Source organism: Boleophthalmus pectinirostris, unplaced genomic scaffold (assembly GCF_026225935.1).
Source record: "Boleophthalmus pectinirostris isolate CB_2022bp ecotype Guang Dong unplaced genomic scaffold, ASM2622593v1 HiC_scaffold_21, whole genome shotgun sequence".
Taxonomy (NCBI): Eukaryota; Metazoa; Chordata; class Actinopteri; order Gobiiformes; family Gobiidae; genus Boleophthalmus; species Boleophthalmus pectinirostris.
The window spans coordinates 16,304,881-16,323,902 of record NW_026571175.1 but is presented as its reverse complement, the minus strand read 5'-3'; the positions used below and the strand labels follow the sequence as shown (position 1 = coordinate 16,323,902).

The 19,022-nt window shown below is 40.6% G+C and overlaps 2 protein-coding genes across 4 annotated transcripts in view; both read right to left on the bottom strand.

Moving 5' to 3' along the window:
- Positions 1-11,476, bottom strand: part of trit1 (tRNA isopentenyltransferase 1) — a 31,352-nt gene extending 19,876 nt beyond the window's left edge. For 2 of the 3 annotated variants that reach the window (XM_055156942.1, XM_055156943.1), the window contains exons 1-6: positions 11,310-11,476; positions 4,427-4,567; positions 2,804-2,902; positions 2,561-2,715; positions 1,308-1,450; positions 1,098-1,209 (exon numbers count right to left, since the gene is read on the bottom strand). In XM_055156942.1, the coding sequence (XP_055012917.1) occupies positions 1,098-1,209; positions 1,308-1,450; positions 2,561-2,715; positions 2,804-2,902; positions 4,427-4,567; positions 11,310-11,468 (809 nt within the window). In that variant the 5' untranslated portion in view covers positions 11,469-11,476. The remainder of the gene's footprint in view (positions 1-1,097; positions 1,210-1,307; positions 1,451-2,560; positions 2,716-2,803; positions 2,903-4,426; positions 4,568-11,309) is intronic. The other variant, XM_055156944.1, reaches the window with a different exon arrangement.
- A 601-nt stretch (positions 11,477-12,077) lies between these two features.
- On the bottom strand, positions 12,078-18,133 carry myclb (MYCL proto-oncogene, bHLH transcription factor b). The gene is made up of 3 exons (XM_055157639.1): positions 17,869-18,133; positions 16,373-17,030; positions 12,078-14,878 (listed from the first exon to the last, which is right to left on the bottom strand). The coding sequence occupies exons 2-3, from the start codon at positions 16,983-16,985 to the stop codon at positions 14,121-14,123; spliced, it is 1,371 nt and encodes a 456-aa protein (XP_055013614.1). The 5' UTR covers positions 16,986-17,030; positions 17,869-18,133; the 3' UTR covers positions 12,078-14,120.
- Positions 18,134-19,022: the final 889 nt, after the last annotated feature.

Sequence of the window (19,022 nt, the reverse complement as noted above, 5' to 3'; positions counted from 1 at the left end):
GTCTGGTGTGCTGGGGTTCTTTTTATACACATCCACTAATTGATTGATCAGTAACTGATCACAGGTGAGGCTGTAATCTAGGATTGGGTGCATCATATGACAAGGCGACAAGACTTTTGTCTTGCCAAAATCTGACCTTTCTGTGTTCATTAAATGATCAATCTTTCTTCAGTGAAGCAAATTTATTTTAGTATATTGAGCATAAATTGGGAGGGTTTTAGCTTTCATATGAGACATTTCTAAAACCAATTGATTAATTTAAAGTCAGGTTATAAGCTTTTGTTTCTACAAAATGGATAAGCGACAAGACTTTTGTCAGGGACTGTACATGTCCAACTCTGAAAAACAAAACAAAACTTTTGAACTGAATATCTTACAGCAAATACTTTTTGAAAATTGCTAGATACCTGTTCCCTTTTGTTTGTGCAATAACATTGAAAGAGATTCAGTCAAAGAAATGCAATCTGGAGTCTATGCTTGTGCATCTATATCAGCAGACAACAATGGACTGTAAATATGATGTGGGGAAATGTCAGGGAATTACCAAATCAATCTCTAACACAATTATGTATTTAAACAGAACTGTACCAGACAACAATGTATAGAGCAGAGAGGGGGGCATTCCTGTGCCTGAGACTTGCCAGGTGCTGTTAGTGCTAATGGTTTAAATCAGGCTTATCAGCATTTCATTACTAGGAATCCCTAAAAAAACTATGTCTCTCATTTGTATTAAAGCCACAACAAGTCAGCTTTATCTAAAAACCAAAGAGCACAGTCTGAGCTGTCCCAGCAAAGAGTAGAAATAAAATACACACAGTTGGTTGGCAGAGTTCACTTAATGTTAAGAGCCTAGTTAGACAAAGAGGGGAGTTACTCTCTGTATGGACAACATGTCTGGGGCATTACCTCAAAGAGTAGATGGTAAGATCATCTCAGTCTTAAAACAGTGACATCTCTGCAGCACCAGCTGATAAAAACATGAGTCTAAAGATGTTATACCTATTTAAGGGAACTAAAAGAACTAAGGCAGCTATTACTTAAATTGAGAAAGGACAGGCATGTGGAAAGAAATTGGTTGGTCCGTACTTGCTGGTTACCTCTCATCCTGGATTTTCTTTTGATTGTAGCGAACATGGAAATCTTTCAGCTCATCAATTAGCCCTGCAGCCAGCATCTCATCCACCCGAGTGTCCAAACGTTTGTCCAGAGCTGGGGGTCAGACAAATTAAAGGTTGTTTCACACAACATTGTTCATTTCAAGTGTTTCTGGGTAGAAAATATTTTTATCAATTTCAAGTATAGTATACCTTCCATGTCAGAATGTAGCCAGAAGATGCAAGGGTCTGGGTACCGTAGTGGTCCTCCCAAGCCTCCTCCGCCCTCCTGCCTCCTCTGCTCTTCCAGCCACACACTGTGGGGGATGCCCGTTTCCTGGTGGATTTGCAGACTCCTGGAGATGGAAGCACTGGTTATTGGTTTGGAACTTCAGTGCTGATTCAATTGTTTTAATCTGACATTTCTGAATGCACCAAAACAATTTGTTCTTATAATTACTACATTTTGGGATATCCGAATCATGACTCATTGAGAAAGTATTTTCAAATATTCTTCTGGTTTATTAAGGCAAAGAACTACGACTAATGTCACTCTAGTTAATTCATATTTTAATAACTAATTTAGATAATATAAGAGTTCATGTTTCCACATACAAAACAAAACCAACTGAAAACAAAATGTGGCCAACCTCAGGGAGACATTTAATTGGATCACTGAAGCATTCTGTTTCAATTAAAATGAACAGAAGCTCAACTCTAATGTAATCTCAGGTTAAAGCCAGTGCCGCAACATACTTGAGAGTGTTAAAAGTGATTATTAGATTGTTACAACACCTACAACCATGTGTGAATAATAGGATAGTAGTCACAGTCCTCCTTTTCTCAGCTTACATGACCTGTGTTAAAACCAGCCTAAACAAATTTTTAAAACATTCATTTTCAAATCCCAGTCAGTCATTTTAAGCGTGCTTGGCTGCACCAGAGGTTGTGAGGAGGAAGATGATTCTTGTCATCTCCTGTCAGGCGGAAGAACAGGGTAACCTAACCTGTTCACTCAGGGGACTGCTACTCATCAGCTCAGTGACTGTGAGAAAGATGGCGGGAAGCAAAAATGATTGCTAATTTATACTTTTCTTTTGGTAGGAAGAATCACAGAAATAGCTTGAGAAGATTTTTTTAGTTTGTTTTTTAAAGCCAAAGCAAAAATAAAAAATCTTAACTTCAAATAAATGCACTCACAATCCACCACTAAGATATTAAAATCCACGTCTACAGAAAAATATATATATTGTTTTCCCAACTGAATAATTTATGAAAAACAATTACCAAAAACAAAACAATCGGTGGGCTATGATTCTATTAAAATCAATTCATAAATGAAATACAAGCAATAGCTGATGTAATAATATGTGCTGAAAATCTAACCATAATGAGTCAATACATGTACAACACTGTCGAAATTATTATTATTATTATTTTTTACCAATCGGACTCCCATTGTTTACCTTGCAACCTTCCGTTTATCATTGGGGTGCAACATGGCTGCCATTGTGGGGTCTACTTCCATCAGTTGTTTATGTAGCTCAGCTCCTCCCAGTTTTTCCAGCTCCAGTTTCCTGTTGGGCACTGAGTCTTCACCATCACCTGAGTCCTCATTGTCCTGCAGAAAGATAAATTCGATAATAATTTGAGAAACGAACAAGGAAATCGCTAAATGCCTGTTAAGTTGTTTGGTCTTTCTGACTCACCCCAGTATCCAGCAACACTCTCCACAGTAGAGACTCTATATAATAATTTGTTCCTCCCACAACAATTGGCAGCGTGTTCCTATTGTGCATATCCTCAATGTTGAAGTACAAGTTAAGGGAAAAAAAGCCTTAGTTTAACCTTGGTTTAATTTAAAAGATGTTAACTAAACTATTAGTCAAATAAATATGAAAGTTTTACACAGTTGAAAGCAGTTATTGTTGCTATATAGGCTTTGAATAGCACACAGCTCATAACAAACTCATCATTAGAGTTTAATATAGAATACAAAGTACAAAATTGATGTTAACTGTGCACAAATGACTGAAGCCATTAACGCAGTGTGCAGCCAATCAAAAGTAAAAGCCTCAGCTACTCAATACACTAAAATAGAAGCACAAATCAGGACTGTGTAGGGCCCAATCACAGCATATGTGTTAAGGATTTAATTCGATGTTGTTGAGGGACTGCATAATATTCATGGTAGCAGCCTTGTAAAATTATGGAAGAGTGTCAATTTATTTACAATTCTGAAAGTGGGATTTTTTGTGTATAGTCTTTTTGCTTCTCTGCATTAGCAAGGAGGTTGTAAGTTTTATTCTTGCACCAGCCAACAGTTCACACACTTCAATAGTTGTGACCATAAACTGTTCATTTGCCGATTAGATAAGAAGTCCTGTATAGACTGAATGTGCTAAGCTATATCAAATAGCTTTTAAGTAATCAGTTGACTTTCATTCCATTTCTAAGAACAGATCAAAAATTCCTTCCTCTCTTGTCGCAGTTCTTGCACTCTCCCCCTCTCCCTGTATGGCACGCCGTCTCTCTTTCAGGGATAATTAAATAAGCACTCTTACAAGATCAAGGCAATTGCCACCAGTCACACTCCCTCCCTCTCTCTCACTCTCTCTCTCCCACATAGACACAACACTGGCTGCTGCATCACTGTGTCTGCATCAGGATAAGGTGCGGGAGGTTGAAACCAGAGAAAAAAAAACTGACGCTTGTGACTGAGAGAGCGCTGACTACAGAAGAGGGAGTTCTTGGGAACAGCCAGCGTTGCTGAGTGAGCGATTGATAGCTGATGATGCGTCATTATGTCCATCACTTGCGTTTAAGAGGGCATCTCCTTCTCTTCGGCCCTCCCTCCTCTTCCCTGATTTACAGTTTTCCTTTGCTAATCTGTAGTCATCATTCCATTCGTCTCTTCCCACCATGCAGCAGCAAACTATTCTTGGATCTTTACCGCATCCCCACGCTGCGCTGCTATGCATATGTGTATGTGTGCGTGGCAGATCTATTAATACCATCTCTAGTTATCGCCTCCCCTAGCCCACATCTGTGTGACAGCCAGAGTCTGCAGGAGAATGGGAGTGAATATTGGGAGGGGAGGGCTGCCTCAGATGTGAACCTTTTTTTTTTTTTTTTATATCATCCCAAGTGATCTTTTTTAACCGCAACATCTGTAGCAGCAATGGCCAAACAAGGGCATTGCATAGACACCACTACAGAAACCACCCTACGCAATTTATAACAGATCTAGCACAGGTAGTTGGCTCCTCAGGGGGGAGGTGGTGGCAGTAGTGGTAGTGATGTGTGGTGGGTATTAACAGGAAAAAGGATATAAGAGCCAGAGCTTTGTTTCGGAAGTCCACTACGGTATAGGTGCACACTAGAGGGTCTACGAAGCTGATCATGTGATGTCTGCACTGGGCACGCTCCTCTGCCGTCACCTTATTAGTGATGATGTCTAGACCATGGTAAACCTGGAAGAGATACATTGAGCCATTTTAGATTAGTCCTAAGCCTAAAAAAATGTCTACGTTTCTGTTTCGAAAGGCAATGGCACTGGGAATAAGATATACCAAATTAAAAGAAAATGATCATCAATGGACAAAATGTGAGATCTTCATATATAATAAAAAGCAAAAATTTCAAAACTAAATTCAACAAAGCACCATTATGGTATGGAAAAAACTGACAGATAGCTACAAAATCCTTTCGTCCTAATATTGCAGGACACAAGTTCCAGTGTGTAGACGAAATGTCCCCGTAAACTATGAAAGAGAAAAGTTCACTGCTTGTAAATGTAATATACTGTAACTGTAGGAGTATGTGCATATCAATGCCAAAGCCACAGTTGGAACAGAAGTGGCAGGCCCACATCGTGTGAAGCACTAGTTTAACACAGCCCTTCTGTCATTTTTACATAATGCAGTGGAGGGGCTCCCTGTAGGAATGTGACAGCTGGGTGTCAGAATCTGTCATGGCCCTGTGTGTCCGGCTGAGCAGTGCCTTCTATGGACTAAGACTTCTAACAAAACTCATAACTTTTAGCCACTACAGCCCTGACAGCCCAGAGGAGAATACCAGATCAGAGGAGACCCACCCCTTGTTCTAGAGTAGGGTAGGGTGTCAATCTTTGCCACATTTTTAAACATTAAATGGAAGACCACAGACTGGTTACAAATTGTTGTTCAGGTCATGGTTTTTAAACTTAAATTAACTATTACTATAGTAACTTGGATCAGATCAACAAAAGCATAACCATCCTTTTGGTGTTCTGACAACAATATTCATTCACAGTAATCACTAGATGTTATTAAAATTACATGTCAAATTGTTTGATCAAACTAGTGCACTCAGTGTCTATGCCAGACCTAGGATATGTATATGAACAGGGTTGCAAGTTGAAAAGTTAAGAAACAATATTAAGCCTTGGTGGTTTGTATATTATCCAGTTCTAGGCAAGGCAAGGCAAGTTTATTTGTACAGCACAATTCGTACACAAAGTAATTCAAAGTGCTTTGCAGAATAAGAAACACATTAAAATCATAATAAAAATAAATCAAAACATAAATAATCATGAAGATTAAAATTAAAAAAGAGAGACAAATTGGAGAGAAGAGTGCGGAATGAAAACCTTTCAGTTATATGCACAGTTAAACAGAAATGTTTTGAGCCTGGATTTAAACAGCGTCACAGAAGAGTCTGTCTCACATGTTCAGGAAGACTGTTCCAGGTTTTAGCTGCATGAACCTGAAACGCTGACTCCCCTTGTTTAGTTCTGACTCTGGGCACCAGCAGGAGGCCGGTCCCTGAGGTCCTCAGAGTGCGAGATGGTTCATAACTAACATGTCACAGATGTACTTTGGTGCTCGGCCATGGAGAGACTTGTACACAAGCAGAGATATGTTCTATGTGTTTTGTTTTTTTTTTCATTTATCTTTTGTTATGTCCTGTCATGTCAGTATGTTAATGCTACTGGCCCCTGATCTGAGCCAAATTTCTCCACAAGGAGATGAAGAAAAAAATAAATAAAAAATCTTGCTTGTTCTAACAAAGTGAAGTCAAGAGTAAAGACTAAAAGGGTAAAAGTATCTGACTGTCTCTAAGTTTTGCCAAACAGTATAACAGTATGTTCTTGTCCTTAAAGTGTGTGTGTATCCCATTTTAAATTTTAAAAAGATGGATGTATGCACACTTTTGCTGGATCCAAGAAAATCTTTCAAGTTTCATTTCAACAGCCTTGCATCATAAATGAATGATCTCAAGGTGGGATGAACCTTGAAATAACCTACAATATCTTAGCTTCTTGGTTACCTTTCAGTATTTAGCCAAAAGTTGAACAGACTGATTGATTAAACAATTGATCATTTTCATGACATGAGTTGCTTGCCTTGTACATGAACTGATCTCAAACTTTGTGGCAAATCAAAAGCTGTGAACATGGCCAGGTAGAACAACTCAGTGGATGAATTATTTAAGCCTCCTCTGCACGACACCGGCCCAAGGAGGGATGGACAGCGAGAGGCTGAAGAATATTCACAAGAAAAATAAGTTATAGAAGGTCTTAAAATACAGTAGATGATGAGAAGTAATGATATGACAAAAGAGCAGTGTGTACTTGTTACAGAACAGGATGGTCCCTGACAAACTGGAACCATCTTTCAGCTCCTCCTTTTACTGTCATTTTTCACAGACACTTGAAAGAAGCTGAGATGACAGGTAGCAGTAGGACGGCAGGATGAGAGTGAGAAGAATGTCAAAAGCCATTTCGCATCATGTAAAATGTAGACTTCTTTTATGTGTCAGAAAAGTCCTACATGCTATAGTGGGAATCAGATCTTGCATTTTTGTATCAAATTTAATGGAGTAAACATTTTCCAATCATATAAAGCATAGAGATCATAACCTGACTGCAGGTGGTTCTTACCAAGTGGTTTTCCTTGTAAGCAGCAACAATGACAATATATTATGAAGAACTTTTCTAGTACGGAAGTCCACTGCCTGCTCCATGAAGACATTATTGCTTTGACTGGAATGTCCCAGAATGTGGTATTAAATGTATCAATATAACATTTATTTTATTACAGGGGTTTTTATTGCTCAAAAATACCATGAAAAAAACATGCATAATATGAGCATGATCACCTCTCAACATACAGTGTATGATCTGTAACCTACATTTTCTAACTGATTTCTTCCACCGTTACATTAGATTTTTTTACAATCTCTACTCAGATGCCTCTTTGTATAGCTGTGCTGTTTCTGGGGACAACATGAGATTTGTGGGTATGATAATGTTTTCCACTGAAGTCTATAATGTGGGTTCAGCTGCCTCCTCTCTCCTCCCAGTGAACGTGAATGGATGTCCGTGCCCAGCTTGCATGCGAGTCCAGAGCCTGTGTATGTGCCTGTGTGTGGGGACAATGAGCACAGTGTTGGGGCTCTGTGGAGCCTGCAGCCGGCCGGCCTGGCCCAGCCTTATGCCCTGCACGAGACAGCTGTTCCTCTACCACATAAATAAAGAGGAGGCACGGCCCAAATAAAGAAGAGGGCAGCAGAGGGAAAAAGAGATGTGTGTAGAACAAACACATTCATTCACACAGAAAAGAAACAGTGGACAAAGGCAAAGTACAAAGATGCATGAAACGACATTTATTAATTTGGGGCTTGTAAAATAGTGCCTCGAAAGCTGTCTAAGATTTCACATTCTCTGAAAGTTCAATTCAATAGAGCCTGATATGCACATTTTTAACTTATCGGATATCAGTCTTAAATCTCCAACACAGCCTGATATTTTGTTTTGGCTAACCTGCTGTACACATAGATAACTGCAGTTTAGGTTCATGGTAAAAAGGGCTGTGGGTGAGTTTGTAGGTCATTTAAATGACAATTTGACATATTTAACTGAAGCCCAAAGCAAAGTACTTGCATTTTGTTACACAGATTGCATATAACATTGTTGGTATTTGCCCAAGAACAGAACAAGAATAGGCCTACCAAAAATCATAAGAATACTCAAACTAAAATACAAAGCAGCACAATGGACAACATCCATTGTTTATGACCTCTAAGTAGAAGCTAGTGTAGGTCATGTTTATTTCCTGTTTCCTTTGTTTAGCTTCAACAAATTTTTCACATACACTAACGCTTAAATACCAAGATGCATAGTCTTCTTTTCATCATGTTTATGCTTGTCCCGAATGGCTCTGTCTTTCAACAAATGCATCCTTCCATCTTCCTCTCCTCTCCTTTCTCCACGGGAACAGTAATGCCAGACTAATAAATCATTCATGGCACTGTTCCCGCCTCCTCCTGCTCTCCTCCACCCTCCTCTTTATCACCACTTTACAGTAGCGTAGGGATGCCATACCACAGTCTAAACACTGCAAAATAAAAATAATAAAGACGTATTCAGCTTGGAGTTTGATCGCTTGATGAGGTGAGTGACAAGGATGTGTCTGAAATGTGATGATGTGGGAGGATGGCAACCGGTGTCCACGTTGCGACACACACAGATACGTCAAAGCCAGACAGGTCATAGCCACAGCAGACGCACAGACAGAGAGAGAGGAACACAGAGAGAGAGAGAGAGAGAGACAGAGACAGAGAGAGAGACAGAGAGAGAGAATAGAGTGAAGAGAGAAAGGAAAGAGAGACAAACTGTAGCGCACATCCTGCCCAGTGTGGGAAGTGTTGAGGACGTCCATGAACATTTTGTGATACTGACGTGATGCTTGGAGATTTGTGAGCTATAAACCAAAGGAAAAAAAATTGGATGAGAAGAAAAGAAACAAGAACCATTTCACTAAAAATGCAGTATGAGGTTACAATTTAGCAATTACAGCAGTTATGGGCAAAGGCTATGGTTTTATGGTAAAAAAAATAAAATAGTTACAATCTTACAAGAGGAGAAACATGATAGCAAAATGTTCAAAATAAATTGTCAACACAGCCCATCACATTGCTCATTCTCACATGAAACATAAAATGACTCTTGACCAATGATTGTTTTGTGTCACTTTTAGACAGTTTCATGCTGCGTTTGAGCAAATACGGCTGCTCCCTTTAAACTAGGGTCAACAGTCACCAATAAGTCCACTGGTCTGAGAGACCACACTCACACACCACAACAACAGAGGATGTTTGCACATGACCTGTTAAATCACCCAAGAGACCAGAGGGCACTGCCCCAGTATCCACGCCACAGCACGCCCCGAAGCAGAACCACCAAGCCACGGGGGTCAGCAGTACATGCTTTGCACAACATTTATCTCTTATTTCAAATCAGATCTTTAACTACTTAAAATTAATTGTTCTAGCAGTGCATCTCATTTTTGGAAGTCTTACTAAAAGTATATAAACAACCCACAAAATTCCACCTACTTTTCAAACTTGCTCACTTAATGTCCCTCAGAGCACACCTCCTACCTATTCTTCTCTGCTGTCTGAAAATTTTGACACCCAAAGCATAAAGTTTGTGAACCAGACTGCTTATTTCCAGTCTTTTTATAGATCACAAACTTAACATTGAAAGTCACATTATGCAACATTTTTGTGTACACATGCTGTATAAATGGCATCCATGAAGCCTTTCACATTTTCCAATATAAGTTATTTGGGCAAATGTAACAAACAAACATATTTCTATGACAAATACATAATCTGAGAAACTTTTGAAGAGGGAGCTATAAAACCACTGCTGGTTGAGAGGGCTTCCAGAGCTTAGGTTCAGTTCATGATCTAACAGTAGAGATACTGTGTGCCATGGATAGCATGTTCATTTAATGAGAGAATAATATCCCCAGCATGTCCAATGAACTATGAGTCCAGGCCATGGGCTTGGGGCAGGAGGGGTGAGAACCATACAATAGGAGTGTTAGGGAGTGTGGGAACCAATTCTCTGTTGGACAATAGACACTTCCCAGTGGCCACAGTGTGCCATTCACTCTCAGCTGCTGGGCCAGTGTAGCATGCCTTCGACTATGCACCAGCTCAGCACAATGTAGCCTTCTACCAAACAAGCCCAGACTGTTTCCTCTCCCAAAGACAACACAGCACTAGCCCGTATACGGCCACATTCATAGTGCTTCTGCTTAAACTGTAGCCCCTTAGCTTGTCTCCCTTGGTTCTCTGTCACACACACTAGCAGGAGCCTCTAACAGGGACACTGATTGTGGAGAGGCAGGCTCTATCTGAAACTAGGCCACTGTTTCTCACCACAAGAGATGGAGCTATGGAGATATTCTAGGCAGAAATTATCAGAGTAACCCAGTTTACCCACTAGCAGGTGACTGCTGGAGGAACAGCTCCCTGCAGGGATACACACTCTCAAGGACATGGTTAACCTAGGGGTGGGGAGGAGCGAAGTAAAGTAATGCAATGGGTATAACTAACTGGCTATGAAGCTATAGATGCAGAGACTGGATCCACTTAGGACCATTAATCAAGCCACCATTGTCCATGTGGAGCAGATAAAGTTAAGATCATGCTGCAAACAAGTCAAGCAATTAGGCACAATAATTCAAAACTATACAAGTTTCTGAATGATATAAAGACCTCAGAATGCCTACTATGAACACATAATAGTAGGCCTGGTAACAATAGCCACATAGCTGTTTACGTTCTTGAAATGTTGCTTGTGTCAAAATCATCTTAGTCAAGACAATGTGTTTTCTAAAAAGTCCCAAATCAACTCAAATTGTAGGCCAATGACAAGATGTGTTATAGGCCAGATCTGTGTAGAGGCAAGAATACTTACATAAAGAAAGATGTTTTAAAGGTTTTCAAGTTTAATGCCATACTCTGGAACATTCTACTCCATGGGCAAAAGCAGGCGTTAGGTCCTCTGCTAAAATGTTACAGGGACCTTTAATGAGACGCTTTATTGGTTTACTTATCAAAACAAACATGAAAACAAGCAAGTTTCCTTTAAATTTTAAAACATGTTCTTGAAATGATACATGACAAGATCAAATGTATGCATGAAAAAGCAAAATAGGCCTGCTTAACTTAACAGAGTCCAGATCATGCCATGTTATGTGCACCAATGTCGACACTGCCTTTCGGTGTTAGACCGACTGCACCGTTGAATTTAATTTTCATACACTAACTAATATAGTGCACTCCTCAACGTGCTCTGTACAACGTGCTCTCGAATTTGTCAGATTTTGTCCTGTCCTGAAGGGGGGACAAACCACACTGACTGACCGCGTGTCCTACCTGCATAGAGTCTGCGCTGATGATTTCCCCCTTCAGGCGCTGGCCCAGCTCGATGGCGAGTTTGGACTTCCCTGTTCCCGTGGCTCCCAGAATCACAACCAACGACGGTCTCATTGCTCTCCTCAACGAGCTTTGCACGCAGATAGAGGACGCCGCCATGCTGCTGCTTCCGCATTGTACCAGCTGACTGCTTGGCGCATGCGCAGAAGTCTCAAAGATGAGAGACGAACACAGTTGCTTAGCAACAAGCAGGCGTTGCTCTGGTAACGCTGATTGACAGCGCATGGCGTCTTGCTCATGTAATTTGGTGAGAACATTTTGATTTGAAAGTATCAGCACAAAGACTTTCGATCATCTGATTTAAAATGGCAATAGGCTAGACTAGATACTGAATAATTATGAATAGATTTGCATGTGGTGAAAAACTGACTAATTCCAACATTTATTACAATGGGCTCTAATGATGCTTCCAATTGTTTCTATGGAAACATTTATAGCTATGCAGAACCTGAAGATGCTTGTTACCATGGTAAAGATGCCATCATGTGTTGCCGTGGAGACTGCTCAGGTGAATGGAAGGCTACACAGAGAGTGAGGAGTGTTTACTCATACAGGTTGTTGGACTACTATAGTACTCCCATTCAGTTTGAATTGCTCTACCAGATTAAAATGTATCACTTGTAGTATAAAAATAGGTTTGAATAATTACAATACTGCCAAGAGTAGGACTACATAGTAAGCATATAAAGTAAAAACGAATAAAAAACGTGATGTCAAACAATTACATTTTATTAATTTTCCAACTCTTTATATAGAGGCAATGAGGTACAGAAAAACAAAGTGCTGAAACAAGGCTCCAAACATCACTAGATTACTTAAAGTAAGCAAATGTTCACTGCTACAATGACAGAGCCAAGAGCAGACCATTACAAGTCAAAAATATACAAAACACACAATGAACCATTGCTGAGGGTTCACTTTAATATAAAAAAACAACAAAATAATATTAACAAATCGGGCTGATGATGGTTTGTGCCGTTAATTAGCAGAATGTACTCTGGCATCGCAGTGGCCCTCTATGTAAGTGATTTCATCTAGATCTGTCCTCACAAGCTACCTGGGGTTTCCTGAGAATGAGCAGTGGCCTACTCTGCCATCATTGGTACAGTACTAGTCTGAGGGCTACAGTGTTGTATGTTACATGGCTTGAACACAATAGAGCAGTTGTAAAGGTCACTAGGGCTACACTTGGCCAAAAGTTTAATCGCTAGATCCTCTTTCCCTGCACCCTACCCGTAAGTGCTACAGCTAAAGGGATTGGATTCTTCACACATAGAGGGCCAAACAATGTTGGCTAATTTTCCAGCATAAAACCACATACATCCCTGCCAGCTACGAGAACAAAACAGTCGTTAGCTCACACGGTCAGAACATAGCTCTGTAGGAAAATATATAGTATAAAATTTTTAGTTAGCTTACAGAAAGAAACAAAAGTAGGCTTTGCAAAAGAATGTGACAAAGTGGCTAGTGTGATCAATGTTCATCGAGTGTTTTATTTTACTTTTTCATCTTTCTTTTATTAACAAAAATATATAAGCTTTTGAGTTTTCTTTGAAATGCCAGCAAGCTTGGCCCTGGTTCAGGAGGACACAGAGGCCAGCCACAAACTATAGGTGAGTTTTGACAGCTCTGCTTTGGGCAAAAAAGGGCTGTACAATAACAGGACTATATACAGATACATCCAATTGGATACTTTAGATATATGAAATGCTTCTAATGCTAACACAAAAATAAAGCAAGATCAAAATAATATACTAACAATATAGGCTAAGGGTTCATTTAGATGAATATTGTGAAATACAGAACTTTCAAATTTAGTTTTGTTTAATAAGCCAATTAATATTTTTGGCTGATTTCCATGGCACAAAAGAAAATGTTTACTTATGCATGAAATAGGATTTGCCTGCATGGCAATAAATATCAGAATGGTGCTACAAACAAGCCGTTTCTGCAGGCATGGTGCTGCTCTGAGGACATCCCACATGCAAAAACAATACACTTCAGTTTCAACAGAACAGACAGGCACAACCATTTTCCTAAAGGTGCAGAGATTATTGTCACATTCTTGTAACAATGAATGAAGTTTCAATAAGTTCTTCTATGATGTCACTTGCCTTGAATGTTAAATAGATAAGCCATTGACAAAGAAACAATGAAAATACTAACAAAGAGAAGGGAAAGGTAATTTTTTTACCACAAGATCCAAGTACTATCACCAGGATCTACATTTTTAAGGGAATCTTCAGGCCCATCGAATCCCAACCAATCATGAGAGTAGGGATAAATTATATCTAGAGGTATGAGAAGATGTTTAGTACAATCATAGTGTCTAAATATTACTTAGTTGATACCCACTGGAACCTACTGTTGCAATAAAATTTTAATGTATGTAATGTAATGAATATAAAACATAGGAACAAAATTGGCATTTGAAAACTCAGACATTGGATCAGACCATGCAGTACTGAAACAGCAAACCTGTAGCAAAGTTTTTGCTGTAAGTTACACAAAATCTTTTTAAACCATTTGTAGTTAGGGAACTTTAATTTTGCAAAGCTTTATTGGGAACCGTGGACATATGATCCACCCACACTTTCAGTCCCTTGCTTACCTGACTTATTATGGCCTTGTCAATCACTCAGAAGCTAATGTGCAAACCACAAAATCAAAAACAATCCACCCGCACCATTCCACCGTGATCAACCCAAAGTGAACATTAGTGTCTCTGTCTGAAGTGTGCGTGTGTGCAGTTCAGGAGCGCTTCAGCTGGGCCAGTCGGTGCAGGAGTTGGAGCCTCTTGGCCTTCAGCTGCTTCCTTTCTGCAGTCTTCTGCTTCTCACTGGCATGCAGCTGCTGGAGGTACTCTGTGGCCCGTGTCAGGATGGCCACTTTGGGGGTTTTGGGGCAGTCGGCTAACCCCGGGATCTCATCTCGCAGAGAGAGGAAACGAGAGCGCAGGTCATTGCGGCGCTTGCGCTCCAGGAAGTTGTGCGCCTTGCGTTTGTCCGTGTCCTCACAATCTGATGACTGGGGGCTAGAAAGATGGGAGGGGGGGAGGTGCTTTACAGGTGAGGTCTGGGAGGAGGACGAAGGAGAAGAAGGAGAGGTGGAGGAGGTAGGGAAAGAGGCGCTGAAATCAGGAGATTCCGACCTCACTGTGCCTGAGGTCACATGACACCTTCTACTGTCCAAATTCAAGGGGGTATGGCCGGGTAGAGGCTGCTGCTGACAGTTCTGAGCTCCATAAGCACCACTCTCTTGTCGGACCCTCTTCCTGGGGGGCTCAGGAGCAGGGGGCACAGAGTCCGGGGAGGGGGCAGCATAGTTGTGCTGCTGCTGATGAATCGAGATGTGAAAGCGCTTCATGCCAGGATCCAGGGGGTCTGCTCGCACTGTTATAGTCACAGGCTTTCGGCTGTTCACCAGACGACGAGGTTTTCGCTGCTGCTTGTGTTCCACTGTCACCACGTCAATCTCCTCTTCATCCTCTTCTTTGTCATTTTCATCATCTGAAAACATGACACAAAAGGTCATGAGTACAACAAGTCAATCTAATGGGAAATACATTTTATTTAATAACATCATTATGGAATAAAATTATGCCTTGTGCGTACATGAAATAAATTTTGGAAATTATGATAAGTTAATCGTTTAATACTTTTATCATTATAACATCTGTTAAGTCCTTTGAGAATAACTCTTGCATTCTTAATGGAGAAATAATGGCATGTGGAGTGACTTAACAAGTAAAGACATCTGGATACAGTGACCACAGTCTCCATCTCAAAGAATCTTATTAAAGGTGTCATCACAGTACTTTATTTGATATTAAAATTTGTATAATAATGACAGGATCATGTCCCGTGGACAGGTGAAACTAAACTTTTTCACTTATAGTGACATTAAATATACAGACCAAATTAATGAATGAATTACAAATTTATTTTGTAGATTAGTCAAATTAATAATTAAACCCCCAACTATTAAACATTCATGTCTACACAGTTATAACAAAAGATGACCATTAACATTACATGCTCTAACAATAATAGTGTGCCACTGAGTTCACCTTAGGCATTATCCTACATGCTCATTTTAAAACACACATAATGTTCCTAAAACGGTGTAAAATACTCTGGCCAAAGCTTTGCAGAATCCTATACAGCCCTCTAAATGGCTAATCCCACTCTATTCACATCCCGAGCTGGCTAGGGACAAATCCACCCACTGACACAATTGGCGCTGCAGCCTGTTGAGCGCAGGAATGCAGCAACAAGTTTCCCTTTGTAACATTCCACACACCATTATGCATGGCCCAACATCACATGATAGCCTACATACCAGACCAAATTATATGGCATTGAAAAAGTAGGTCTTAAGGTGACAAAAATATTCCCATGTATTATATATTAATATTCCTAGCCTAGAGTTTTGCTTTCCTTGTCATTCAACTGATTACATAAAGTTCCTGTGAAGTGGGCTCTGATTGAACTCGTGTCAGATCAGAGGTGTGGGATGGTGGGAAGAGGATATTGTTATCATAAGTCTGACTGGAGGAGCAGGGGAGAGCAGCTGGGCTGCTGGAGTCATGCCAAGCAGCAGATGTTTGAATGGGCGTGTCACTCCGGGAGCTTCAAGCATGTGTTGCATGCACCAAGGTAACGCAATGCAGTCATCATGTGCTACAAGCATATCGACATGGCAACTGCTCAATAAAATACTGGTGAACTAAGTTTAGAAAATCAAAAAGTCTAGATCTGAAGAGTCAGTTATAATCTGAAGTGATTTTTGGGTATTGCAAAAAGAAGTAGGAACGCAAAACTGTGATTTCTTAATTAATCTAATCATTAACAAATTGTCTTACTTTAAGTATACAGAGAACTTTTCTGTTATACCATATTTTAACTATACTTGGATATAGAATTGGTAAGTGTTGTGATTTGTCCATCTAAACAGTTAAAACAATAATGAGAGCATCTGAATTTTTTGAATGACCCACTGACCTGAAGATTCTGAATGTGACTCGGATCCAGATGACACTTGCTTCTTACTGACTCCACCCAGGGGAAAAGTGAACACGGCCCCTGGGTCAACGCAGTCCGCAGCCAGACCGTTGAGTGAGGGTGTGTCCCCAGCCCCGCACTGACCGCCTTTACTCACAGGAGATGGCACCACAACAGGTGCTCCGGACAGTTTGGCCTGCCGCTCTCCCGCCACCACCCTCTCCAGATGCTGTCCAGCAGAAAACCCACTCCACATACAGTCCTGGATGATGATGGAGCTCAGGTTCCCAAAAGTCTCTGTGGAGGTGGCAACTCTGCAAGGCGTGTCCTGCTGCTCGTCATCCTGCCCTAAGAACTGAGAGACCCATTCCAGTTTGTCGCCCAGAGAAGGGTAAAGCATTCCAACCTTAGCCGACCCCTCCACTGCCCTTATGGGGGACATGGGTGGGGTAGGTACCAGTTCAAATTTCTTCCATATGTCCTCACTGGGAGCAGTGGACTTGAAGAAATCCTCATCTGGGTCATGGTCATCATAGAAGTAGTGCTGGTAGTGGTCCAGATGGTCCATGTCCCAGTAGTCATAGCGGGGCGCGGTGGAGCTGATGCCCGGCATGAGGGAGTCTGAGGCAGGCAGGGGGTCACTCCCTGTTCCTGAAGTCTGCAAATCATCACACAGGTATATAATTAAAAGGTCACATGAACTGAGGATGGAATGTAAAAACATATCCTTCAAACTATATATTTTATTAAAATAGGCTATTATGATTGACTATATAAAACTGATAAAACAGCTTATGAGGGTTCTGTTTAGAAGTGAAGGAATTTGGGTAAAGCAATGCAATGACCATGAGTAACAATAAAGAAAAAGACAGCATGAAATTATATAAATATGTATATGTCAAAAGCCTAATGCTTGCAGACCACATCTGTAGGCTACTCTTACATATAGTTTGAAGCGAAAGCTATTATTGCATACTTCGCTCCCACTGTCTGCAGACTCCAATGCGCACGAGAACATCGTGTCTCTTGTACAAATAAGTGCTCAGCGGTACTTCATATCCTTCCCTAAAGTCTTCCCAGCCTTAGTTAAACTTAAACTACCGCGTTTTTGTTGCCGCTGAGAAGTTCAAGTTTCGCAAGGGTTTCATTACATAACAGTGTTTTAGTAGTGTACTGTATCAGGCGGGCAAACAGGGAGGAGGAGATGGGAGGGGAAAGGCGGGTTAACTCGCTGGCTGCTCAGCTGATAGTACGCTCATCTAATTAGATAGAAAGTAGATCGTTGAGAGACTGAACTTATTGTTGTCAGCTTAAGCAATTGGTGCCGACAAGTTGTGTGTCTGCGATCTCGCCTTCCACTACTAAGCGCAAAAGAAATTCAACCGCGACTAAAAAGTGTTAAATAGGCTAGACGCATCAGTGCAAAACATGCATGCGCGCAACGGTGAGCTACTGTCATAAAACACTTGTCCCATTTCAGAAAGTCGTACTCTTACCTGGAAGTGGTAGAAAACCTGTCTGCGTCCTCATAGATCCGCTGTGAGAAAAAAATAAAAAATAAAGTGTCCAAATTACACCAGCGCTGTTTCAGCAGTGCGCAGAACGTTACGTTCGTTTGGGTGTGAATACAGGATCTTCTCTGGTTGTCAATAAACGAGTAGTCCGTGTGATCGCAGTCACCCCGCTTCTAAACACGAGAGGATGGATGGGGCTTCCACTATCTAAGCAGACTACTGCACTGTATGAGCCGCTGGACAGAGTTGGCTGTTATGCATAAAAGGCGGGCCGTAGTAGGGGAGCCACGCCTGCCGTTTAAAGAGCCAGAGCGCGCAAACAGACAGCTGCTACACGGCTTATGTGATAGATTTTCATAAGGCAACACTGTGCTCTTGTGCAACAGATATTCAAACATATTTTCAAAGCCTACTTATATCACCCCTCTTTTGTTAAGTAGGCTACATGTTTGTATTTGAACATACAAGCCAACAGCAAAATAGCTAATAGAAAAGCTAATGGAAACACAACAAAATTAACAATATTACAAGAAATCATGATAAAATGTCTAGAAAACAAGTAGGCCTATCATATTTATTTATTTACTAGCTCTAAATAAATATTTTATAACAAATGGGCCTAATTGGACTTTTGCAGGATATTCTAATGTTTTGACAAAACGTGTAGTCTAATTGGTTTGCTTTACCTGTTCAAATCCTGTCCAAACCATCTTGATTTTTATGTTTGGCTTCTGTTCAAAAGTAAAACACAATTTATTGTATGCCTAGATTACATAACCCCATTAGTGTGTTTAAAGTGTGATCGTATATCCACAGTTATTCCTGGAGCAATTATGTGTCAGCGCTATCAAATACCAGGCATGCATCTCATAGACCTGGGATCAATAAGCAGCCATGATGTGGTGCTGCTCTGAGCCTGGTTGAGTCAATACAAAAACGATGATCTGTCTACACTGTCATCCCTGTGTGTATAGGCCCAACAGCCACACACTCACCACTGCTGACAATGCATCCCTGCATTGCCTTTTAAGACCTCACTCCAAAAATATGCTTGAGTAATTTAAAAACATCCAGGGGCACTGACATTTGAGAGAAGACTAACTGCTAAATAGAAAGATAGGATATTTCTGCTGCAA